At 38.7% G+C, this 26,763-nt stretch overlaps 2 protein-coding genes across 6 annotated transcripts in view; both read right to left on the reverse strand.

The window, feature by feature from the left end:
• Positions 1–16,979, reverse strand: part of LOC103380422 (UPF0606 protein KIAA1549) — a 30,113-nt gene extending 13,134 nt beyond the window's left edge. For all 3 annotated transcript variants that reach the window (XM_008312382.3, XM_008312383.3, XM_008312381.3), the window contains exons 1-10: positions 15,759–16,979; positions 14,675–14,950; positions 6,246–7,874; positions 5,686–5,774; positions 5,214–5,373; positions 4,960–5,090; positions 4,373–4,565; positions 4,231–4,290; positions 3,977–4,122; positions 826–1,003 (exon numbers count right to left, since the gene is read on the reverse strand). In XM_008312382.3, coding sequence (XP_008310604.1) covers positions 826–1,003; positions 3,977–4,122; positions 4,231–4,290; positions 4,373–4,565; positions 4,960–5,090; positions 5,214–5,373; positions 5,686–5,774; positions 6,246–7,874; positions 14,675–14,807 — 2,719 coding nt within the window. In that variant the 5' untranslated portion in view covers positions 14,808–14,950; positions 15,759–16,979. The remainder of the gene's footprint in view (positions 1–825; positions 1,004–3,976; positions 4,123–4,230; positions 4,291–4,372; positions 4,566–4,959; positions 5,091–5,213; positions 5,374–5,685; positions 5,775–6,245; positions 7,875–14,674; positions 14,951–15,758) is intronic.
• Positions 16,980–17,107: 128 nt separating this feature from the next.
• hipk2 (homeodomain interacting protein kinase 2) overlaps positions 17,108–26,763 on the reverse strand; it is a 70,867-nt gene continuing 61,211 nt past the window's right edge. For 2 of the 3 annotated variants that reach the window (XM_017032861.2, XM_008312380.3), the window contains exons 10-15: positions 26,500–26,630; positions 25,298–25,480; positions 24,843–25,169; positions 24,089–24,333; positions 23,841–23,998; positions 17,108–23,028 (exon numbers count right to left, since the gene is read on the reverse strand). In XM_017032861.2, coding sequence (XP_016888350.1) covers positions 22,564–23,028; positions 23,841–23,998; positions 24,089–24,333; positions 24,843–25,169; positions 25,298–25,480; positions 26,500–26,630 — 1,509 coding nt within the window. In that variant the 3' untranslated portion in view covers positions 17,108–22,563. The remainder of the gene's footprint in view (positions 23,029–23,840; positions 23,999–24,088; positions 24,334–24,842; positions 25,170–25,297; positions 25,481–26,499; positions 26,631–26,763) is intronic. The other variant, XM_017032860.2, reaches the window with a different exon arrangement.

The following is a 26,763-nucleotide window of genomic DNA, read 5'->3' on the forward strand; positions in this document are numbered from 1 at the left end:
ACACACACTCTATCTCCCAACAATACAAATATATATATATATATATATATATATATATATATATATATATATATATATTTTATAAATGACAAACTACAAAGCTATGCTTACTAGTAGTTATTTTTGCAGCGCTGCTCTTGTTGCGATCTTCAGTAGAGAACTTAATTAGTTTTAATTAACACTGATTTCATCCCTTGGGAAAGAATTAAAAGGGGAACACATCAGAACCGTAACTCCCATGAGGTGCTTTTCAGCTCATGTTTAGATTCTTAATGAGGATGACAGGCTATTAGTACAGTGTGAGCATCAAAGAAGTAATTAGCTCCAAAGTTACCATGAACATATACTCTATGTATACAAAGGAAAAAACTGAAGCCAAATGTCTTTAAGAACTAGGAAACAATTCTCACGATATTTTCTGTATTATCAGTTTAGCTCTAGACAGAAATGTAACCCTCAAAAAGCCTGAACATCACCTACTGTAATACAAATGTAAGCAGCAGATCAGAAGAAAATAATGTTAGAACAGCATTACAAGACAAGGGTGTAAGAAAAAAAGGGGAAACTGCTGATAGATGCAAGACAACAACAACAACAGTAAAAGCAAGAACAATATGGATGAATAATATTTTGCAAAATTAAGGACATCCATTATTGTCCATGATGTTTTCATTTCACAAGCAAGTAAATGGCTATGACTCAGTGTCTTTCCACTACTTCAGGAAGCTCAAATTTACTTTGTCCATGTCAAGGACCATCTTAATAATCGCAGCATCAGTCGGCTGCCCTTGGATGTCTGTTATCTACTGTGGAGGAGGTACTCACGCTGGGCTAAAATGCCCTGGACACGATATCCCAAGACGATGGCAGCCCTCTGAACGTCCAGGCTGTTGAGCAGGTTGGCTGTCTGGACAGCAGGCACTCTTTGACCGCCGTGTTCCTCCACAAAATACACAATCTCCAACGGGTGGTCTTCACCCACCAGACGGCTTGCATTCACAACCTATAGGTTGACAAACCAAAAAAAGCACAATTCATTAGCAAAATACTTGTAACATAAATTTGGGAAATAAAGCCAAGGTTTATCTTCTGATTTTACACTGTGTGACTGTGTGAAAATACCCATATATGTCTAATCATCATCATCATCATCATCATCGGGTGTATGGAGCAAGATGATTGAATCCATATTGTCAATAGAAAAGTCCAGCCATATACAGTATATCCTAATAAAGAAGCCATTTATTTTGAACAGTGAGTTACTTATTTAATGTATTCTTACCACCCTGTGGCCAAATCCAGCCCACCAAACTATCTAATTCGACCTGCGACTGGAAGCTCAGTTTCTTCTAACAAGCAAAGGTCATTAAGCTTGAATGGTAGAAAAAAATATAGAGATCTAGCTATTGATTAGTAATATGTATGTAAACGTTTTTGGTCTGTGATGTTTACTATTTTTTGTATTAGCTCTGACTTTGTTGGAACATTTACAACATTATCGAATCAAGTGGAGTAAGCTGAATCCAAACTATCGGAGGGTAAATGAGCATAAGTCAAATGTGTTTTCTATCACCTATCACTACTAAACTGTCGTTTTCCCAGTGCATTAATGATATGGACAATGCTCCAACAAGTTGAAGGAAAAGGTGCTTCCACAAATGAATTCTCAACTGACTAACAGTGGTGATGAATGACATAAAAAATGACTTTTTAACTGGTAGGACGGTACCTCATATTCATCAAAGTACAGAAGCATAATTAATATTTATGGTTTTCATAATTACAGAAACTAAAATTAGCCTGTCACATTTAGCTGTCCTAGTTCCTGCGGGTTTATATTTAACTTTCTATTGTAAAGAAGAGTCACTTGTTTTCTACCTATGATAACCATAATAACAAAAAGAAAACATTTAATTTGAATGTTTCTCTCTCCCTCTTTCTGTGTGCTGTTAACTTTTAAATACTTCGCAAGTCTGGTCTTAGTGAGGCGGAAGGTTAATCTGGTCAAAGTTAGTGTAAAATGTGATGAGAAATAAGGTTATGTTGAAGTATGAACTGATTATGCAGAGGAGAAGAAATATCAGGTTGATTGAACCGTGTGTGTTTGTGTGCATAAGTCTGAGTGTGTGTGTGTGTGTGTAGTCTATCATTGCAAAGCCTGAAGCACTGCACAGTCTGCTGACTGCATTAGTGCACAGAGCAGAGTTCATGCCTGGACTGGCACAGAAAAATGACTGGACTCACTACCACGACTAGAATTTAATCCATTCTATACATGTTTATTAGAGTGGAAAGCCAGCGATGTGAATGTGTGTCATAGCATGACCCAAATTCAACCTCCATCATCTGCCCAGACAGACTCCTGAGGAGTTCTCATATGTGGTGGGAGACCCACACTGATAATTTTCAATGCGTTTGTATCATCAATAATGAATTACAATGAATGAATTTCATGGTGTTATGAATAAAAGAAAAAATACTACATATGTAACTCTTGCAATTTTTCCTTCCTATTTCACTTTTCATCTGTAATTTATTCACATATTTTATATATCTGTTACTGTCATATTTATAGCTTTATATTGGACTTTTCCCACAGTTTACAATACATAATACTATACAGTATACATTTCAACTGTAATTATACTTACTATACTTTTACTTTTCATGTCTCTATTTTATAAGAATACATGTTATAATCTTTCATACTGTTTCTCTATTGTGTTTTCTATTATTCTATTCTTATTTGAAAGTAAAAAGTACTATTAAAGTAGTTATCTACAATGTGCAAAAACTACAAAAACATGAATGTATTAAACCTGACTCCCTAGGTTTTATTAAGACAACAACAAAAATGTAGGAGATATACGTTTGAGATATATCAGCCAAAAATGATGTTTATCACAGCACTTTTAGGAACACTACATACAATAAACTGGTTTTATTATCAGTTGTGTGCGTTTTATCCCCAACAACAGGAAGACTTTGTTTTAAGTCTACTGTGTTTGACTCATTTTTGGATCTTTTATCCTCACGTCTCAATTTTGTTCTTCCAAATACTCAGCCTTGGACACTAACAGTCCTAATACTGACTTTGGCAAGTGCAGGATCCACAGACACAGATAAAATGAATAATTGATCTGTTCTTAGCAGCTCTGCAGCTCACATGAGCCATTGAGTAACAGCTCCAGAAAAAATGAGAAATAGGATAAAGAACAAGGACTCGTGAGGTTGCCTTGATTGAGTGGCTGGACTCTGGGCTGAATGGAGATGGTGTTGCTATGGTGACAGAGCCCTATCCTGTCCCCTTAGAAATGAGCTGAACAGGTGCAGAAAGAACCCACAAAAGCCACAGCCTGATTAGTAAATCAGCCCTGTTTTCGCTGGTCGCAAACATTTCTCACATAAATGAGCCCTCAGTACTAAGGCGAGGTGGTAATAATGAGACTGTAACAAGGTAAAACAAGAGGAATGGTAATATTGGAATTAAATTGTTAAAAGGTTAAATGAGTAACAGAAGAAAAGAAAAACTACTACTTCTACATTTCAAAAAGGTATTTTTTATGGCCACCAGTCTAGTAAGTACATGTGCAGCACAAATGTGACAAAAAGCATATGTATTGAAATATAATGATCTTTTAGTTTCAATTTACCCCAAATTTACTCACTCAGTGTGGAACCTGGGCCTGTTTAGTTGAACACAACACTGATAAACTATCAGTAATTAAAGAAAGACACACAAGGAGTTCTTTTTCAACAGCTCTGATAGTGAAATTGGATAATTTTCTATGGTACACATGATGAATTCCCACAGCACACTAATGTAGTCCAGAAAGGACTATGCATTTTGAGCACATAAATTATTACCTATAAAAAGTGGCAGTATTCTTTAACTTTCATATCAAATAAACCTAACTGAACCTGAATCAGTCAGTTCACTATTAATTCCTAAATATAGATATACTCTGTACTGTACCTGCACACTGCTGTTGCCCACAGTTGTGGCTCTCTTAACACGTCTGACTGGTCCCATAGCTTCACCAAGTAACATGGCCACCCGGCGCTCCATGTTGGCTTGAAAAGTTCTCTCGTGCACTTCCTGGTCAAGTACACCTAGCAGCACTATAGACATAGACAGGATGATTGGGAATTTGTAAAAACATTTGTTATTTTTGTTGTTGTTGTAGATTCTGTAACCTCATTACAGTTAAAAGTTACACTCAGAAATACCTGTTCTAACCCAGGACGATCGCAGTGATTTGCTGGTGTTCAACTCTGGATAATGGAAAGCTGTGGAGACAGAGATTAGTGTTATTTTTTATGTGTTTATGAAGTTATTTAAGTTGTGCCAAGTTGACTCTGAGATACTGACGTTCAGCAACCTGCAGCACAGGAAAACCCATGTAGTAACTGAATTCCACCTTGCTGAGCTTCATCAATGCATTGCTGACTTCTGACCCATTCAGGTATCCACCAGATCCACGTACGGTGAAGGTGATGTCAACTGGTTGCCTCAGTAGTCGTTGCTCCTGTTTTTTTGGAACAGTCATGGTGATGTTTAAAATCTGAAAGACAAACAGAAGAATAATAAATATAATTAAGCAGCAGACAGACCATGCAACTGGAACTTTTCAATTTCTGCAAATTTATTGAATCCCTTGTTGAATCTTAAAGCGTAAAAATAGTACTGAATTTTCGGAAGGGTTTTGCTTGTTGTTTAAGAAGAAGCTGTGTTAAAACAAATCTTAAACTCATAAAATTCATCCAAACTTAACAACTGGCTAACAACTCACAACTGAAATTCCTTGAAAGAAAAAGCTAAACTAAATGTTCTCTTTCACAAGACTGACACTGACAACTTGGATGTCTTGGGCTAAACACTGAACATTTCAATAGTGTAAAAAACTGTGTTAATTGAAGTCAATGTGAGGTTTTCTTCTATATTCAGTTCATACTCACATGGACTGTGAAGTTTGTTGACTGCTTTAAGCGTCGACGCACTTCTGCGAAGGCCATGGTCAATCCTTTCTCAATGCTCTCGCTAAAGGTGCAGAATCGCACGTCTATGTGACTTGGAACAAACTGCAACACTGTACAAAGTAAAGATGAGGGAAAAAATGAAATACATTTAAAATATTAGTATGTAAATGATCAGCACTGAAACTCAAACTCTGACATGTGTGTATTTGAAGTAATGATGAAATGTACTGTACCTGTGTGAACCTGGTATTTACTACCAGGTGTTGTCCAGCTGGGAGACACGTACAGGAAGCGCCCCCTAGTACTTCGCAGGGAGTTGACGACAGATATGGCTGTGTACACAACAGGGCCAGACACCACACGGAAAACAAAGTTTGGTGGGGGGTCCACAACCTAACACAGACACAGCAAAAATGTATATAGAGGAGACAAATCACTGATCAGCTGATTGGTTCAAATGAGTGTAGTTTATTGCAGGATTAGGGATTGACTTTATAGTTTTATCTGCACCACTACAATTAATATTCAACCCAACAAAGTGGATTGTAGGCAAAAACACAGTACAACAGGCATTGATACAGTAACAGACATCACATGACAGATTCCCCATATAGGACCATTTTACTGTTCATTTTAGAAGATTGTGGAACACTGTATGTATGGTACAGCATGCCAGAAGAGTACATAAGAGAAATGTATATTTACCTGCAGCTCCACAGACTTGTTGAATTCTCCTTTCAGTGTATCTCTGATTTGGGATCTAGCATAACCAGTAGTGACCCCAGATGGAAACCCTTTAATTGGATAAAACATGTTTCTGTTAGAAATGTCCCTTGTTACAGTAAAATCTTCAGGTTAAACTGCAAAAAATTGACCCCTTAGCAATAGGAAAAATATTGTTATATTTAATCAGTTCCTTCTTTTTGGAATATTGCCCCCCAAATTAAATTTATGCACACCCACTGCAATAACTTTGCACCCCCTAAGGATGCTGTACCCTTTTTTGGAAACCATGTGGTTAAGGAATTCTTAATATCAGTAAAAAATTCTTAATTTTTTTGGATTGTCTTATTAAAACCACAAGATGCATTTTCTGATTTTACCATGTAAAATGCTTGGCTACAATCATTTTCATATTGCACAAAAAAGTAGACTACAAAAAAAGTTTTGTTTTTAAATTTTTTTTTCAGTGTAGTTCATCTAAACCGTTAAGGCCACACCATATTATAAATTCTACTGACAAACCTATAAGATGTCAAACTTACCCATTTTTACTAAATAGGCAGAGGTGTCTGGATGGCAGAGGTACTGTCTGGTCGGTTCTTCTGTGGTTATGCTCTTTTCATTGGTACTAGTGAAGGCTTCAGCGGTAAATTGGTGAGAATTAGTGGTAGCAGTTGTAGTTGAGGGAACTGATTCACTGTTGTTTGGGATTATAGTCGTTGTGGTAGAGATGTTTTCAACTACGCCCTCACCAGCCACAGTGACATTAGTTGTGCCTTCAGTGAAGTCTAAACTGACGTTATACGTTTGTTCAGTTGTTAAAGTAATGTCCTGGGCAGTTGGCTCTATGGTACCAGCGGTGGTACTTGTAAAAGGTTCTGTGAAAACAGCAGATGAAGCAGAATTTGCAGTTAACACTGGAGTACTGATTATTATATTTTCTTCAAATACTTCGGTAACAAACCAATGGACATCAGTCAAAGAAGAGGACGTGACATAATCTGGCAACAGCTCTGTGTGTCCACGTGTTGGGAATGTTTCTGGTGGTTCAGAACTGTTCGCATCGACTGTATGAAAAGACGCTGACCAATCTGTGGTTAACACCTTACCAACCCACATGGAGGACGAGGGATCAAACAGGTGAGTGGAGGCTATTGAAGGTGTCAAATACGGCTCAGAGACGCTAACCAGCTGAGGGGTCTCCACTGTGACCGATTCTTCTTGCGGTGGAAACCCTGATAAATCAGTGGAGGATTCATCCTCCAGCAGGTGGGAACTATTGCTAAAGCTAGAAGTGGGTGTGACCTCTGAGGTTGTGATGGAAACCATAGTGATATTGCCTCTGTGTTCAGCTCCAGTGCTCGAACTGCTGTTCTCCTTGTTCAACTGAATAGTGTAATACTCCAAACTGTTCATGTCGGGTAATAGAACATCTGTTGGGTGAATGGTAAAAGCATCAGACCAGTCCATGTCGGATGTGTCACCAATGTCAGCTGTGGGAGTGGGTTTTAGTGTATAATGGACTGTGGAGGTAAATGAGGAAGGATGGATGGATGTTGAGGGGACAATGTTGGTGTGAACTGTTATGAGGCTGTGAGAAGGCATGATGTGAAGTGGGTGAACGGAGGAAACAGATAATCCTACTCTGGGAGGGAAAGATGTGTCATAGCTTTCTGTAAAGTCGTCTAGGTCGTAGGAATCAGAGGGGACCTTGGTGACTACTGGGTAATTATCGCCATTTGAATCTAAGAAAGACATAGTTTCCTGGTAGTCCCCAGACCCCCAGTCCACCTCCATTGTGTTGAAGGGGTAGTAGGGGAAGTCCTCAGTGGGCTCCTCAGTCTGTTCAAATAAAGGTGACGTAGGGTGGAGTGTGAAGGAAGGCACATTGTTCCCATGGGCCATAAACTGTGAGCTGGGAGAGTTGTTTATTCCATCTGCTGGTTTGTTGTCCTGTATTGGAACAATACTTGGGCTGAGCTGGTTCAAAGCCAATAATTTACTGGAAGATTCATCTGCTGGTAAGAGGGAGAAAGCCAGATGAGGGGGTTCTGGGAAATACGTTTCTGCTGTTGTAGCTTCACTGTAAGGTTCTGTTAATGATGATGACAGGGCACCAGGTGAATCTTGGTTCCTGGAGGCATCACCAGTGGGTGATGATGGAGACCCATCTGCAGGAATAAAGGGACAAGTGTAACCAACAATATCTGTAACATACTTTTCTTTATGTTACAATGTGTAGCATTACTGAGAACACACCCTGGTTATTAAACATATTTATTTTAAAGAATACAACACAAACAGTGGCTCAGAAAAACATTTATAGGACACAATTTATCATGTAATTAGCAAATGCAACAATGTCTGACTGTGAGGGCAAAGGTCACAGAATTTTATATAGGGTAATAACATATGACCTACTGTCGGTCACAGGTCAAGCTGTGTTGACTTTGGAATGTTATATTTAACTACGGCTCATATTCACAACAAATCAATGTAATATTGACAGCTATAATGTTGGCCCCATGAAACCGTGAGCATGGTTTATCAGAATGATAGAGGAACTCTATAGTATAGATGGGGTAGGGGTACTTCTAAAATAAATACTAGTAAGAGAAAGGAATCTGCAATTAATTGTTGAGTGTGTTTAGTTCAGAAAACAAAACCAAATCAGAACTAAATGCTAATCCTTAGCTAAACACCTGAATAGCCTATTGTTTTAAAACCTCTGCATTAGTTATTTATTAAGTGACTACTGTACAGACCTTTTAGCACGTTTGCTCGTCCATTGTCTTTGGTTAGGTACTTATACCCTTAAAATTGAACTATTCCGAAATTAGAACAAACATCAAATTTTTCAATTTATTTGGAAAAACCCCTTCAAATATTGTTTAAGTGTTTGAACCAGTTTTATCTGACTTTTTCTTTTCTTAAACTGATTTCAATACTTTAGACGATGCAAAGAAGCAGATTTTGAACTAAAGTAGTACAAAAGACAATCGTTAGTATTCTACAGAGAAGAAATTCCACAAAGGAAATAGATACTTTTGTGTCTATTTAAGTGTTTAAACTTCAGCAGAGGATAAGTTGAGAAAACTTTTTTTGATAATTAAAGCAACTTGCCCTTGAAAACAGAGAAACAGGTCATTGGCCACAATATAATTATAACAGGCAAAAGCATTGAAGTTAATTGCACTTTTGGTTTGATGTGCTACATTAAAATAGAGCATAGAGATAAAAGTGATTTTTAACGATGATAGATCAACATGGACCAGGGGTCTCAAAAACCCCAGCCCATGGTCCAGAGTTTGAGTTCCCAGGTCCACCCAAATGTGGCTAGCAACTGGATGTCAGCATAATGTCATCTGAACGCCTGTTGTAAGTTGGCCCTTTAATGGGGCAACAGTGGGCTTCACCTTACTTGAATTTGAGACCCTTGACGTAGACGCTACGTCTTTTATTTTTCCCAGAAAGGAGGTGTTTAACAAACATTCAATATTGCCACTTCCAGAAGCAACACCCCCATAGTCTGCATTATTCATCAGCTGGTGATGGTGATGGTTTTGATAGTGAACAAGAGCTGCAAAACATCTTTGAATGTTTTTATCAAGGTCAGAAAAATGATCATTTAAAAATTGCTTAAACATAAACAAAAACATCTTTCTGGAAACTTCTTCAAATAAATTGCTTCTAACTTTGCCAAAAACAGAAGTCTCAAATTAAGTACAACCTATGCCGACACCTTAATTGACTCAATATGCCAACATCTTGGAAAAATGTCTAGAAAGCCAAAGTCCTGGTTCTCTTAGAGTTAGCATTTGGTGTAGAGTCTTCAAACTGCAGTACATATCCTCTTCCACTCTGACAAGTATTTAAACCCTCGGGGGTTTTAACTCACATTCAGGCAAATACGCAGGGACAAAATCATAGGGTGAACACAACAAACACTGTGATCAACCATTAATACTGTATGTATTACAGAGATTATGTTCATGTTATTAATAAACAACATTGGCCATAAAACCTTAATTTATGTAAGGTTTCAGTTTAGAACAATCCCACATGCATAATTAAAAATATTACATTGAACTAATTATGCTCACAGGGGATTAGTGATAATATTGATTCATTTACCTCAAAATAATATGGATACTGAATATCACTGCAGGTTCACGTACATGAACATTAGGGCAAAAAGAAGAGATCTGATCCATTGTCTTTAGATGGAAATGAGTTGTAACGGATAGAACAAAATGAGGCCACTTTAAACCTTTGAAGTTGATCCATCATTGTAGTCAGTGCTTTGGAGATTTCTTCAAAAAAACATTATGCTAATTTTGAGAATATCGATCCAATTTATATATGTATACAGGATAAAGCATGCCAGGAGTCAGTATATGTGTGTGTGTAAATAATGAATGTGTAATGAAGTGTGTAAACATGAATGTCTTCCACAACTGAACTTCTATTGGATTTTCCAGGTCAGTAACTAGTATGGACATAGAATGTTTACAGACGTTTGAAACTGGGTAACAGTTTCTCACACACGTATATTTGTAGTCACTTAATTCTGAAACAGGCACTTTACTGTTTCAATGTGCTTTATTGATGACCTAATTCCTTATATATGCTCAACGGCTCACTGTCTGCATTTTGTATTCATACATATAGATATATATGTATATACAGTATATATACTGTATATATATATTATAGTTTTACTATTGTTGATCTTTTCAGAAAATCAAAAAAAAAGTTTTCAATTAAACACATAAAAACAGAGATAGCTCTCTATCAGAGATGGAGAGACAAGACTTAACTATGTTTTTGTATTGCAGGTGACTTTTTACATTTTTTAAATAATTGAGCAGGGAGTGATTTAATACCTGCAGTCTAATCTATGGTAATGGTGGTGGGAGTAACAGATGGAAAAGAGCAAGTGAGACTAGTTTACATCAGAGGTGACATTACAGGAGCCTTAAACTAACAAAGGCCTTCATGACTAAGCTGCGATGCCACCTGTTCCTGAAACACGAGTGTGACACACTCGAATGGACACTCGTCCATTGTTTGGCCTGTCACTGAAATTAACACTAATATCAATACGTACTTTGACATATCAGGTCACAAGAGTAAATGCCAGCATTTGACTCATTAGCTCAATAGATTTTAGCACTTACTTGGCATGACATGATTGGAACAAGAAAGTGTTTCTAAAAAAAAAAAAAAAAAAAAAGGTTCTATGTTGTATTTTATTATAAATGTTTGATCAAAAAAGACCCACATTGGGGAACTTTTCTTACCTAAGAAATAAATGTTTAATAAGTGCATAATCTAACAACATTACAAACAGTCCAGCTGCTTTTTCCAAAATACAAACAACAACAAACAAATACAAGTGAGTTACGCTGTTGACATTTACCCAAACTAAACCAAATTAAATCAAACTAAACCCTTATGTTCACAGTTAAAATAACATGACATGACAACATGTATCAAGCACATTATTCACCAGTGGTGTCTTTCCAATGTTACTGATAAGGTTCGATAACCAGGCCAGATTTTATTATTCAATATATTTTTTAAAAGAGTCAGTTAAAAACAAAAACAAAACAAACAAAAAACAAAACTGTTGACGGCTACAACAATAAACACTGATAAAATGTGATTCTGGTTTCACTGTCCTCTCATTAAAACATATCTCAAGGCTGAAACTGAGTTAGCCTGATAAAGTCTGTCTGCAGACACTACTTTGCTGATGTCTACAATTGAATAATAGAAAATCTCTTATCTGTCTCTATTACTTACTAAATAAAAAAAATAAAATCCAATGCAGGACTGTTCAGTGAATAATTTACCCTTTTAAGAGAATATATATTTGGAAATGAAGTTGTTCCGGGCCAGTATATGAAAATAAACATGTAGTGGTCTCAGTCTGCCTTCACACAAGGGGCTTATTATTAACCTGGTAAAAGCAGAGTTAAGACTAATGTTTGGCAATTTATGGCTGTTGCAACCCAATTTTACAGGTACTACAAAATTAAAAAAGTTATCCAGACTTCAAATCTAAATTGATGATCAAACAGGATAAATGTAGACAATTGGGAGACCACATCATGTACCACCATAGAGCCCATGCTGGCACCACAGTGAATCATATAGACACCCTCAGTATACTGCATGTACTTGTTCCTACGTTGTGAAACCCGAGATGGCAATTACAGAGCCCTGTGATGATGTCATTTCCTTTTTTTTTAAAGCACCTACTAAAGAACATGGTTACTGGTTGTTTAATTTAAAAAGAAAAAAAATGGAATAACAAAAGAAAAAAAAGAAAACAGAGAAAGAAGAAAGGCTCTTGTGGAATTAATGCTTGCTAACTGCAGCCTCACACATGGTTCTGTTTTCAGTTGAACCCCTTGCGTGACTGGTTCTTTTCTGTTGGCAGGAGCTGTGTTTGCTGAGTGCAGCCCAACAATCTAGATATGGCTGTGTTGACATTTGGTTTATCAGGAAACCTTTTAAAATGGGAAAGATCCCATACTTTTTATCAGTGCAGCTCAATTAGATCAAGCTGTCTGTCCAAGCTCAAGCAAATGCCACCCATCTTCCTCACCCCAACACATGCATTCTGTACACATGCACTCATTACCGTTTCTTCATTACTGTTGTCTGCTGTCTACCAATAGATCTGTGTGCTGATGCCACAGGCATGGTGAATGCAAGAGTACAATAGATCTGTGTGCTGATGCCACAGGTGAATGCAAGAGTGGCCTCAGTGTTAGTGTTTGGTTTTTGATGGTTCCAACCATTGATTTGCAAAAGACTCCCAGCACTAATGAATAATGAAAGGCCATATTGTCGTCCTGCATGGATCACATTTCACATGGCCATCAATTGCTCTGGTAATTGGCCAGGATGTTGCCGGCCAGAAGCCAGCTGTGTTGAACTTGCCAGTATATTTATTGCAGAAGGTTAGAAGTGGTGTGCAACATAAAGTATATTAATATACAGCACATAGTCTCCCTGACCATTTTAGATGAGTTAGAAAAGAGACAGAACACTGTATGATATTCAGTCTGCAGGTACTGGTGCTACTGTGATCGCATGCTCTCTTTGACCCAGATTCTACAGAGTGATTATCTGAGACTGAATGTGAAAGGCAGTGAAACTGGTGAATTCACAGTGTTATACAGTGGTGAAGGACGATAGTGAAGCCTAGCTTGAAATGTACTGTAAAACTCATTCTGTTGGCAATACTATAGCAATGGTCAGAGAGCATCTAATCTGAGTAGCACTAGAGAGGTTTACGGTTTAGTTTAAGTACTTTTATCTGTTTTGTTCGTTGGTTTTTATTACATCTGCAGTATGATACTTTATTTTCTTAAAAGGAAAAGTGTCCAATTAAATTTCCCAAACCATAATATTACTTTATCTTTTTAAAAAAAGCTTTGCATAGTACTTACAATCGACAGACCCTTGATACACAATTTCCAAACACAACATACAAGGCACAGTTGGCGTGGTTTTAAAATTCTATTTTAAAAAATTGGCTAATGGAGTGCAATCTAGGTTATAAAGGTTTCTATGTAGGATTTTGACACTACACAAATGCATTAGTGGTTAAACTGAGCAAAGCGGAAGCTCATATTCTTGGTTATAGCATTTAAAGAAGTTGAAAGTGACAGTAAGAGTTTCATATAAACTGCATAATTTATTACCTTCTAAGAGTATCAGCTTGTGAAAAATGCACTTTTCTCAAAACATTCACCCATGACTGTTTTTTAACATGAAAACTAAAATATTAATAAAGGCACTCAGGTGTCTAAGTAGACAGAGAACAGGACAAATGATGACACTAAGTCTTCCAGGGCAGTTCGTCACTGACTACCTCCTTCTTACTGTAACATCTCTGAGCTGACTGCATGTTATGTGATGTATAAATTAAAATGTTAATTTCTGAAAAAAAATTACAATTTAATAAACTGGTTCATGCTCAATCATTGATTGACTGACATATTGATTTAAACCCTAAACTCATTGCATAAATTCATTTTAGTATCCATTTGCTCCTGATATCGAGGTTCAACGGTAGAAGCCTGCCAACATTAAGCATGAATGAATTTGTTAAGAACCCTATTTCAAGTAAAGTTAGTTTATAGTTCAAAGAAATTCAAAAAATCTGTAAACAGGAGATGAATCTGTGTCTTTGGTTAGAGGCAAAAGTCATGAAATATGACTAGACGACTTTTATAATATGCTTTTGTTTAAAAGGAGATTGAAGTCTGTATAACACTCTAAGAAAGTTTTATCATGGGGTGGGTTATCTTAAAAAAAGCCCACATATGATATGATAAGTCTATAATGTTCCTTGATTAGCAGGTGCACTACTAATGCATATTCAGATTACTTGAGAAAAGTAATCTTCCATCAAAAGCTCAGCACAGATGATGGTGGTTCGATATTGTCCACTCTGGATTGCAAAATATTTCTTGATTAATTTATATACAATGTTTCTTAGATTACAGATTACCAACAATTCATTTTGCCCTATAATCAACAGTTTACAATGGTGTCTGACCAGGCTGAAGCCACTATGCTGGCTACACATAACATTTGGAGACCTTTATCTAAAATAAACTGAGAGACAAAGTCAATGTGTTCTGTAGTCAGAGGAGTCAATATTATTTAAGCTTGTTTTGGTATAAAATAACTGTAGAACTCATGCCAAAGATAAAGAAACCACATTAAAAACAGTACCAACCAAAGGTTCAAATATGAGCATCTTTAATTGCAGTGGCCCACATTAGTAACCCTGACATAGTGCGGTAGACCTGGAAATGTTTATTCTTTAAAAAAAAAAAAGCACTAAGTTACTTAACAGTACAAGACAACGATCCATGTAGTTGTGCAACACAAGGCACAAATTAGTAGTTCACATTGTGTTAGTCAGCGAAACGTGTAACCTTACCTGCAACAGGTGAGTCAGCTGCTACCAGTGTTACCGACAGCATCACCCCAACAAGCACAGCGTGCTGGCAACGGACCGTCATACAAGCCTCGAGCATGAGCAACAATCCCACAAAGGAGACTAAACGTGCCATGGTATGGCCGATGTCAGGTCAAGGCATTTCATCCATTCAGTAAGAGAAGAGTCAAGCCAAAGTCCATAGAGATGTGGCTAACAGGGAATCCCTTGATTTGGTTTAAGGCTCCTCCTTCCACGTGCCTGCAGTGAATTTAATGGCTGAGGAAAACAAAGGAGCAACAGTGTGAATGTCTACTAGTGTCCAGACACCATGACATTGATATATACTTGAACACAGCTAAGGCAATTATATATTTACTCCTCTTTGCATGTCTGCCCTATTAGAGTGGGTTTGAGCAGCTGCAAGAAAAATGTGAGGTTAAACAGTTTAAGATAAATCTTTTTATTGGGTATAAAGTTTATTCACCCAGTGTGAGATGGAAACTGAATGAATTAACAGAGTAATGTACACTGTTTTCATGTCTCTATTTCACATACGTTTACAACATATCATGTCTGATATACACATTTACATAAGGTTTAAAATACTAACTACGATACAAACACACCAGGGACAGGGACCCCCTGTGCGGTTTTTACCAAGCAATGTCAACAAAACCTCAAGCACATGGTCAGCTACGTAATGCAAGTCAGTGTTAATGACATCACCAGGAACGTCATAAATGAATGATGTTAATCTTATAAAATGACTTAAACATAATCTACCCAAGCAATGAAACAGTTCGCGACACAGCGGATTTCATATAAAGTCCTTCTACTGTGGCTGCGTGAATCATTTCTCGTCTCATCTTGTCTCCTGTCCTACATCGTGTCCCGTTACTTGCAGCCCCAGCGGCCCTCTTTCTCCTATCACTGGCACAAAACACGATATAAAACCGGTTTCTGTTGCACATTAACTTGACATGAAGACGTGTGTCTTTGTTTTTAGAGCACAGGTAGCCAATTGTTTCTGTTTCTCCTTAAGCTATTCTTATCAGCCAGCTAATAGTTGCGCATTTAGACTTACCAAAAAAGGCAAAACAAACCAAAAACGGTGTTTAAACTCTGCCAATTCTTTTGTCGGGACGAGGAGAAAATGCCCACGGATAAAAAAAAGCTGCCTGCTTCTTCGTCTTCAACCGTCATGTGGACACCTGTCAGACAGAAGTTTTTTTCACGGGATACATGTGTTTAACGCAGGCTGGAAGCTGATTTCATCTGACAATCTTGGTCATAGTTACCTTCTCTCGTCCTGAGGATTGAGCAAACCCCACCCCCAGAAAAAATCTGATTGGTGATAGTTTTACCTTCCTTTGTTTTCATTGGCTACAGCTCATGTCAATTACATTCAGGGATTAAAATAGGTTGTACCACCACTGTTGGCGTCTGCGGCTTCCACGGCAACGTTGCTTAATGCAGTGATGCTTTAGTATAGTCATGCACAGACGTGTGGCTTTCAGTCTGATTAGTGGATGATCGCTATTTTACATTTGTACCAAAACAAGCATTTTTGACTTTTCCCCCAGAAACTAAATCTTACGTAATCCACACGATGTGCATCACGTTTTACAAACCTGTTTTAGTCTCAAATGTTTCAATCAACAACTTACAGAAACGCGGTTTGCAGAGGGAAGAGGTGGGATGTGACACGTTATACTAGTTAAACTATAATGATGGAAATGGTCATCTTCGCAGAACACGTCATTGCCTATTGATGTCATGTGAGATAACGTTTTAGTGCATACTGCCATCAAGTGGTAGAACATTATAATAACAACAAGTAAAAACGAGTCATTCAAAGGGGGTTGTGCAGAGATGAACTTAGAGCCAAAGTTAATATGGTGTGGACATACATTGGAGAGATATGATGGACATGTTTGACAATGGATGTTGGTAAAGCAAACTCTTGGCAGGAGGAAAGGAGAGAGAAATTCTGAATGTAATGAAGAACCACTGAAAGTTGGGTGCGTTACAAAGTGAGTGAAAAGATAAGATGGAAGTAAATGATTCACTATCCTGAATACTTGCCTGTTTTCTCTAAAGTAAACAATGACAATTACTCAATTCGGTGTCAGTAAAGCTTACCTATCAGTTTAGTATTATCAACTAAAAATGCTTACAACATAGAAATATTAAAATGGATAATCTTTCTCTAAATCTACTATTGTAAAATGAAAGTGGTTCACTAATGTAAAACACACATTTGTTGTATATCTAATGAATTGATTAATTGGACAAGCACACACACAAACGTTTTCCAAAAGGGACTTCCTAAGGGATTAATAAAATTCTATCCATCTGTCCATCCATCCATCCATCCATCCATCCATCTGTCTATCTATTTATCTGAAATTAACACCAACATGACACTGATGCAGTGACTTAACAGTTTAATGTAAATCCAAGACAAAGTGTGATTACATCTCTACACATATACAATATGCATATGTGAGCATACAAATTTTCATTAATAACTCGATTCACCTCGGAGACCCAAAAAATGATCAAAAGTAACAGTGAATAACAAGCTATAACATAGTTCACCACAAAGCGAGCCCCTTCTCATCCTACAGTTAGTAAAGAGGACAATTAAAATAGCTATATTCTTCTATTTGACGAAGCTGTTTGTCTGTTAAAATCCTCCAGTAAAATTTACAATCCTATCATTAGTCTTTTTTTGTAGCCTAATATAAATCCACTCCATTTTTCTACAACGAAAATGATTAAGAGAAGCACACAACATCATAATGGCAACACAAGCGCTTGGTAGCAAGTACTCAACTTGTTGGGAGGTTTAATTAATCCTTCCTCTTGTTGTTGTTACTATATTTGTTTAGACATTCTATAAAGCCAGTAAAATATCCATTCTCGTAACATACTTAATAATATTAGGATAAGAAACAGGGTTTACAAGGAACGCTACATCAACAGATTAAAATAATCAGACACACCCCAATAAACATAAGTAAATAAGAAAAGACAATTAAACAGATAATTATATTTAGGGAATACTGCAGCACACATTAGCTTTATCGACAAAGAATGAACATTGAGAAACCATACAGCATTTAACTCAAAAGGAGGTCAGGGTTTGATGCACTCTTAGGTTTAGAAAAATCTAAGTTGTCCAGTATTGTCACTTGTAAAAAAGAAAAGTTGTTGTACAAATTGCTCTATTAGCATTCAGCTACTTTTATACGATAAAGACATATATGATAAGACATTTGATTTATAACTAAAAGGAGCTTCGACAGTCACATAAAATCCAAGCTGGGATGGATTTATTTATTTATTTTTTTGCAGTGTAAACATGTGAATCCCTATGTGAACAGAGCTTTGGTCTCCCACTCATCTCACCACACCTGCCCCAGAAACACTTTGGCCAGCCATTTCTGTGAGATCATGCAAAATATTTCTTTGTTTCATGTGCAGTGAAATACTGCATATTATATTATTTCGGTGAAATTAAATCTCTAAATTATATCTAAGTGTATAAGAAAGAAGTGATTAAAAAAGGTCATGTTTGGTTTTTAAATTCATTGACCGCACACATACCTAACATCCAGTATCAGTGACGGCATCAAACCTTGACCACCACACCCTGAATTCCTCCAAGAAATAGCCAGCGAAAACATATTTAAAAAACAAACAAACAAACGAACAAAAAAAAAAAAAAAAAAAAAACCAAACAAACACATACTGTCATCAAATCGGGTTTTAAGAACATCTATATGTCAGTAATTTCCTGTTGATATCTTCATTCATGATTAATCAAACCTTCTTCTATGCTTAAAACCTTCTTCTATGCTTTGGGAAGAAGCTGCTTGTGTTTTTTAGTGTATAAAGCGTATACTGATTTGTGTTGAAAGGTCTCCTAATTACTGAAAGTTTTTCATGATTCTTGTGTTTCCAAGTTCCAGAGAACATTAACAATAAAATTGTAACTATGATGGTGATAAAAGTCAAAATTGAATCCATCGATACATGAAAACAAAATCTTTTTCACTCTGATTCAAATTTTAAAGCTTTGGAGGTATTTCTTTTTAGGAGGCTGACAGTGTCTTTCAAGGCTATGCTCGCCTCAACACAAACAACTTTACACTCCATTTAAGAATATTTTGGTACATACTGTAATAAGTCTACATTGATGCAAATTTTACCAATGAGAACACTGGTTATGTTTAACAGTGTAATATACAAAGACATCATACATATCAATTTCATCTTCCACGGTGTTGCGCGAATTGAAAGGTTACAAACGAGATTGAAAAAAAACTGTTAATCCTATAATCCCAGCTCATTTAGACAGTGGTAGTTTTACATAATCTCATATTTCAACCTTTCGCAGGAAATTATATATTTAAACATTGCATCATGTGTGGTCACAAACAGTGTAGGAAATCCATTGAACGGTCAGCGGCCGAGCAAGATCGGAAACTTTTAGTTGTAGACGTCACGTATTACATTCAATTTGCTCAGCCGACCATAGTTTTGAAGGTACAATTATCAATTATTATAATCTCATTCTACCAGCTTTAACATATAATTTAAAAGTCTATTCTTTTTTTCTAATTTACAAAATATATTTCCACATACACCACCAATAAAGAACGAAAAAACCAAACAAACACAAAAACTGGCTTAAAAGAATTGACGAGTCTAGGTAATTACTGATCAGTCTGTGACAGAGGCTAAATGTGAGGAGTGATTAAATGGACTGCAGCATCTTTCATGGACAAATGTCTACTTTCACGATTAGCCGAATGCATTATCTAAAAATGAAATCCTCCCTGTGTACTTGTACACTCCTGCAGCTTGTGCACAAAAGCATATTTTGCTCAGAAGTAGAACACCAGTTATTGCCTATATTGCCTCACGAGGGTGTGGAGAATTGCTTGTACCGTGCTGTGCGGTGATGTGCTGTGTCGTGCTGTACAGGGCCAATCTGTTTCATTCTTTGGTGGGAGGAGCGAAAGAATTCAGAGCGCGACAACGCCAACAGTGATGGAGACAAAACAGCATGGGTAATGTCAAATTCCTTCAAACAGTGGAATGTTTCAGTAGTCTGTCTTGAAACAGAGAATCAAACATGATTTACTCGGAAAATCGTCCTCCATATGCACCTGTTCTTAGGCCCCAACTGAGCAGAGGAAAGGATAAAGAAAAAGTGGAAAAAGAAGGACATAACCAGCAACCTGTGATGTCATCACATCTTCGACTGCCCTCTTCAGGGCTTCAGCACTGCTGGAGCTGATGAAAATGGGAATAATTAATTTTGTTTAGGGGGGGCACACAAGTACCAGGATGAAAGACCATTCTAAGGTACGCTGCCTCAAACCATGACAGCCTCACTGGACTATCAATAGGTCAACACCTCAGCAGTGTTGCAACATTTACACAGGTGCTGCCGCCTCCACAGAACACTAAATATTACTGTACACCAACCCCCTAGTTATAAAATAGAAATGAGCCTAACATTTATTAAAAAACACACACTCTGTTAAAACAGCCACAAGAATTATTGCAACAATCTCTAAAAAATAAACACAACATGTACTACAACCATGTCAAAAAACAAGGGTTCAAGATCTTTAAGTTAAAAACAAACTAAAATCTCTACAAATGCAAGTACTATGGCATACCATGAAGGACAGGAGGGGCAGGGGGAGGGGCCTAAACTACCACTTCGTATGTATGTGCCCGAGTTCAAGACTATCAAAAATGCACCAAATCGAGCACAGAGTGACAGCCCTGTTGGTTTTCTCACTGTGGGAGTTCCATCTGACCAGCCTGGCAATATCGCCTTTCACGGTGCAACGACAAGACAAATGTACAGTTGCCACAAGTAGTCCACAAGGTGCCCTTCCAGGTGTATGCTTTGGCTTTTTTTCCCTTCTGATCTGATCCTACGACACTGCACTGCTGCTTACAGCTCTAACAGGACAAATAACTTTCAATTATCTTTGTTGGAGAAACAAACAAGCAGAAAAGACAAAAAACAAACATATTCTAATATTCAAATAAGAAAGCCCCTGTTGCTCCTACCACCTGCCGGGCTCAGTGTTACTATCAACCTGCTCAGTCCCATTTCAGACAGAGGGTCCCCCTCTCCCCCTGTTGTCCACAGTTCCTTCTTAAACTGACCCTGTGCTTCCAACCAGCCCCCTCACTCATGCCTACACAGTATCTGTGTCACTCTTTCCTACAAAACCGTGACACTCTGTCTCTTCACTGCAGCCAGACGATCACCGTCATGACAACAGCCACTTCCTGTCGGGCCCTTCTTCCAGTCCGGCTTTAAACCTTTTCTTAAAAACCACCCTCTGCTGTGTTACAAACAATGGCCTCTAACCCATTCCCTTATGCGAAAAGCGAGCTATCATCTCTGCTCTGTCATCAAACATGAATGCATGACTTTCTCTGAGTTTAAATCAACAAAGAATTGTTACTGTAGATCAAACCAAAAACACAATTGGGTTGTTAGAGGATTATAGCCACAGCTAAACAAACTCTATATATTTATCGTTACAAAGTTAACTTACTGTATGACTACTATAACCTACTGGTCAATATTCCTGGTCTGTCGTTACGTGCACTCAACGCTAGTTAAACCAACAGGATGGCGTTTCCTTCCCTTATAGTAAGTAGTCTGAAGACAAAGGCGATTGCCAAGCCTACACCTGGAAGTACCACAACTGTCCCGACTGTGATGTCACATAACGTAACACATTGTTCTCTATGTACAGGTATAGTCTCTTGTGGCCTTCTGTATCTGAGCGGAGTAAACTGTGTGGTTTTAACTGTAAGGCACTACGAGGGAAAAATGGTGAAAACCTAAAGGCGGAGGAGGATTTTTTTTTCCAGGAGTGGACTACACACGCATGGCTGACAGTAGCGCACGCAGACAATCACGTTGTACATGCTTATGTTATTATTAACCACTTTGTTCAATTACATTGAAATCAAAAGAAGAAACAAAGTGATCTACTGGTGTTGAAAAACCAAATCAGGTTAACACAAACAGGTGCCGACTGCTACATTCTAAGAACGGGGCCCAGCTAAGACAGCTAGCTAAAACAGAAGAGTCATCATGAAGCTGAAACAAAATGGAAACATATCTATAAATACACTAAAAAGTTGGTTTGTCTTCTGTTCGGTTATATTTCCAGAAGCCTTCTCAGCTGGAGTCGGGGAGTAGCCTCTCTTTTCTCCCAACACCATGAATGATTTGGAAATATTAAGACAGTTCAAGGCCATCAATATTTTTTTTTCTTTGAAGAGCAGCAGGTTTCCGTATTTCACCTTCTCCCAAATCTTTTGGGATCCCACGCTACAAGTCAGTAACCCCTGTTCAGCAGTCACTTCCCAAAACTTTAAGAAAGGGGGGAATAAGAGAAAGCAAACCAGGAAATCTCTGTCCCAAAAGGCCTTTTAATCCCCTCTGAAATTCAACTGAGACCTTTTTCCTCTTAAAATAACGTGAAGAATAAAATAAAACAAAGAAAAGCAAAAAAACAAAACAAAAAACAAACAAAAACTGGCCCAATCAGGAAAAGGAAATTAGAACAGGCAAAAAAAAAACTCTTTAACCCCTCAAAAGTCTGAACCTTATCCTTCTTTTCCAGAGAGGCTCTGAATCTTTTTTTCTTCCTTTCTACTTTATTATTTCTTCAAGTTAAATGTGACACTTCACGAGGGTTGTATCTTCCTCTGTGTTTCTCATCTGTCTGAGGTTGAGGGCGGGGTGTTTGGGACGTGGGCAGGTGTCAGGGCAGATGGGTTTCAGGGAAAGCAGCAGTGCTGGGTCAGGCCCTCCAGTGTCAGTGTCTTCTCTAGAGGTAAGGGTACTGGTTGACCTTGGTGGGGCTCAGCGGGTATCCAGTGTAGACAGTGGAGGCGGGTGAGGCGCTGATGTAGGCCTGGTGGGCAAACTGGGCCTGGTACTGACTGTGGTGCAGTGTAGGTGAGGGCAGAACTCGGTGGCCCATGCTGACCGGGACCTGTTGGACTAAGCCCGGTGGATAACTTCCATGCTGGACTGCATGACGTGCTGTACCTTGTGACGCCACAAGGTGGGCCACTGTGCCTGACGAGCCCAGGGTGGCAGGGGCTGTGTAGGCATAGAGGTGGGGTTGGCTGGGCATATGTGGGGCAGCTAAGTGTGGGTGGACGTTGCCCGTGTGAGAGGGGCTGTTGTGATGAAAAGAGTATGGGGGCTGAGGAGCGATTGTGGGGGTGATGTAAGCCTGCTGACGTCGATGGCCTCCGTTTCGCTCGGCTACCATGTGCTGCTGGGCCTGAAGGAGGGAGAGATTTAGAGGTGAATGAGGTTAGAGGTTTTGTTACATCACAGAAAAGCATGACCATGAAAGATGACGCTTGGTCTACCAGAGACAACCTGTCCTCCATGTTGAAGTAAATTACAAAAACATGTGAACTGTGGAGTCTATTGTGCGCTTTGTGCCTATTAAGATGCCCGAAATAATATAACAAAATCCATGCAACATTTCCATGTGAACCAGCAATACCCTTTGATTTTATCACCTCAAAGACTCTGTGTAAAGAGTTTGTACTTACAACCAATTACCATCACTTCTCTCAGGTGATTCCATAGTGTGATGTGGTCACAGTAGAGGTAAAGGAAGTGCAGCTAATATTTCAGAGCTTGGAAGACAGATATTAACAATGTGATTGCTACCTGCAGTAGTTCACTGGCAGCTGTATGAGAAGCAGGACATGAGCTACTTGTTTTATGTGTTTTCCCAATCATAATGTCACGTCAACGTCGGCTTGTGACTGAGCAGGTTTTGATTATAACAAGTCTGATGTATGACCTGGTATAGAAATCAGCTTAATGGTGTTTAAAAATTCACTTGGTAATAGTCCGTGGCACTTGTGATGTCATCTTGTGGACGTCAAAAGGCTATATACAGTATTAGCATCATTTCTTTTACTTTTGCTTAGCAACAGCTAAGCTAAATTTGCAAACACTGAGAAGAAGCAGGTTATCTTATCAGGACCCAATTGTTAAAAACTGCAAAGTTTCTTCATTACCAGTTCTTAACTAAGTTCATATATGTTGATGATATTTTGTTTGTTTGCTTCTTACCTGGCTGAGATTGAGAGGTTGCTGCTGGAGGGGGTGTGGCCCTGAGCGCTGCTGTCTGTAGGACCCACCTCCAGTGATGCCACCTGGTATGTGATTATTGCCAGACACCATTCCACTGGATTTGAACTTGTAAGCTGAATTGTGATGGTTCATTCCATCTGCAGGGTAGAGAGACAGTCATCATAAAAAACGTAATGTTGGATCTATAGCCCGTAGTGAGGATTTGGGTTAAGAAAACAGTGTGTCACCTGACATCAGGCGCTCACACTCGATGGGGACCTCAGTGTTCTGGGTTTTCAGAGGCGGAATGATGATGGTGCGGGGGTTCCCATTGTTGTAGTTGTCAAGAACTGTGGTCTTTGTGTCGTAGCTGTTGTTGTTATTAGACCTGGACTCCATCGCGTATGGGCTGTTGTTGCTGGAGCAGTCAGACTCTGGTGAATCATGGACCGTTACACAACTGATCACATTCTTCCTCTGCTTAGAGGATGAGCTGAAGAAACAAAAAAGAATAAAGGGAAGAATGTTTTTCACAGAAAGTCAAAATCCTTTATTGTACTAAAATGTTTGCACATCATTTATGTTTTTTGACCTGCTTCAAAATTAGTCTTTAGAAAATATTGAATGACCTGTGGTCACTATTTATAGACGTAAAAATGACATTTGAAAAAAAACATTTCATAACTTGTAACTGTGACTGTAAAGTTGCTCATTGTAGACACATATGACACATATGTCAAACCCAAGGCCTGTGGACCCAATCTAGCGCACCACCTCATTTAATGTGGCCCACCAGAGCTTTACATGCTTTTAACTTTAAGCCCATTGAGTGATTGATTTTGACTCTCTAATGTTTTGGTTTAGAGGTATTCAATGACAAATTACATTTTGACCACTACATGTTGCCTTTATGCAACATCGTGTACTTGTAAATAAACTCACTAAACCAAAGTGAAAGTTTTATTAAAATGTTTCCACAGTCGTTACCTAAAAAAACCCCACCTGTTCTTCTGTTTATGGTCATCTTCTTCATCGGTGTCGCTGCTGATGGTGATGATGCTGACTGCAGGGCTGGGTGTGTCAGGGATGATGATGGTCTGTCTAGGAACGTGGTGCTGGTGCTGGTGGTCACGGGTGGTGCTGGATGCCTGCTCTGCCTCGTTGGAGCCCCAGCCTCTGCCACCACAAGGCTGTGAGGGCAGACAGTTGGAGGCTGAGCTATTTGGTGCAACAGCGCAACGTGGGGGTGTGTTCTCTTTGACCCTCTTCGAGCGCTGAGGGGACAGAACCACCTGGGAGGAGGAGGACACCTCATATGCTGATGTGTTCCTGATGGGAAGTCAAAGACAGAGTGACTGATGAAAACAGGTCCTGAATAATCACAGACATCAGCATCAGAATGTTTGTGAAATGATGTTCAGGTGGAAGTAGAAAACCATCTGGCTGTGGATTGGTACCTGGTAGACATCTGGTGCTGTTTGTTCTTTTTGGAAGAAGAGTTGTTATTGGTTGAGTGCTGCCTCATAACATGTGCCACTCCCACGTTAAGTGTCGGGTTGGATGGGAGTGTAACATGACCAGCCAACAACGTTGGCTGCTGCATGATGGGATTGTAATGACTTCCATGGGGATGGGAATTCCTGTGACAAAACATCCCATAAAAATCAGAAAGCAGTGAGTTAGAAAACAGTGAATCCAGTCATTACAAACAGACACTATCAGACACAGCCTTAAATCCATCATTGGTGCTGCGTGTAGTAGGACGAGGGGACAGAACAGTATTTCTGACAGATACCAGTCGGTGGCAGCATCTAACTTAAGACAAAAGGGTGAGAGTGAGAGAGCAGAGAGGGAGGGCAGAGGAGCTGACACCAGCAGCTGTGGAGCGATAGCTCTGCAGAGGAAGTGCGACACTTTCCCATCATCTCTCAAAGGACAGGGGAGCTGCCACTGACCAGCGGGAGAGAGAAGGGTGGTGTCTGATCACTGATGAGCAGTTTTGATGTGATCCGAGCACAAACATGATCATCATACAGTATCTGTACCCTCACCTCCTGCTCCCCGATTCTCTATGATCATAATAATAACCACAATCTATACCGGACTTGTTTATTTATATTCATACTCATACTGTAAATCCCTGCGGTGTATCTATATTTGTATGAGCAGCAGTGTTTACATGGCACTGAGATAAAGGACAAGCTGTCAAGGAGACGCAGACTCCTTGGTCGATCGTTGCCTTTCTATACCACTTTCCCGAAGCACATTTTGACCTATAAAAGTCATGAGGCCAGGGCTGACCTTTGAAATCTATTTATTTGGTACACTGAGGGCTACTTACACAATTACCTCTGTTACTGTGCTACCTGGTTTCACAAGAAGCTCTGATTCCGGAGCACGTGGTTGAACAACTTACGTCCTTATGTGCAGATTAAAAAAATAACATGATAGTATTTTGAACTAAAATGCAACACTATCTACTTGTAATTGAAATAATTGAAGCACTGTAGTTTAGATGCACACCTTTAAGGCACAACAATGCAAACAGTAATACACAGCAATACGCACATACTGCGTGATGCACACACACTGTGTGTACTTTCTTCTAAGTTATTTACCTTGTCTGGTTAAAAAAAAGTACAAGACAAATGTTGCTCACCTCCAGTTAGCGAGAGGCTGTGTGCTGCTCATAGAGTCGGGGATGACAGTGGCATGCTGGACTGAGGTGTGGGTGAGCTGCTGCCAGGCTGGAGGCAACAGAATCTGCTGGGTGCCACTGGGCCAGGCCTGCTGAGGTAGAACAACACAGGTTATGAAAACAATAGAGGACAAGAGACAAAAAGGTCAAAACAGAAGACAAATAAAACTGTGAATCACAATGTATTTTCTTTTTACTCCTTATGGATTTTACCAAACATCACTG

This window comes from Cynoglossus semilaevis, chromosome 6 (assembly GCF_000523025.1).
Source record: "Cynoglossus semilaevis isolate Cse_v1.0 chromosome 6, Cse_v1.0, whole genome shotgun sequence".
NCBI lineage: Eukaryota > Metazoa > Chordata > Actinopteri > Pleuronectiformes > Cynoglossidae > Cynoglossus > Cynoglossus semilaevis.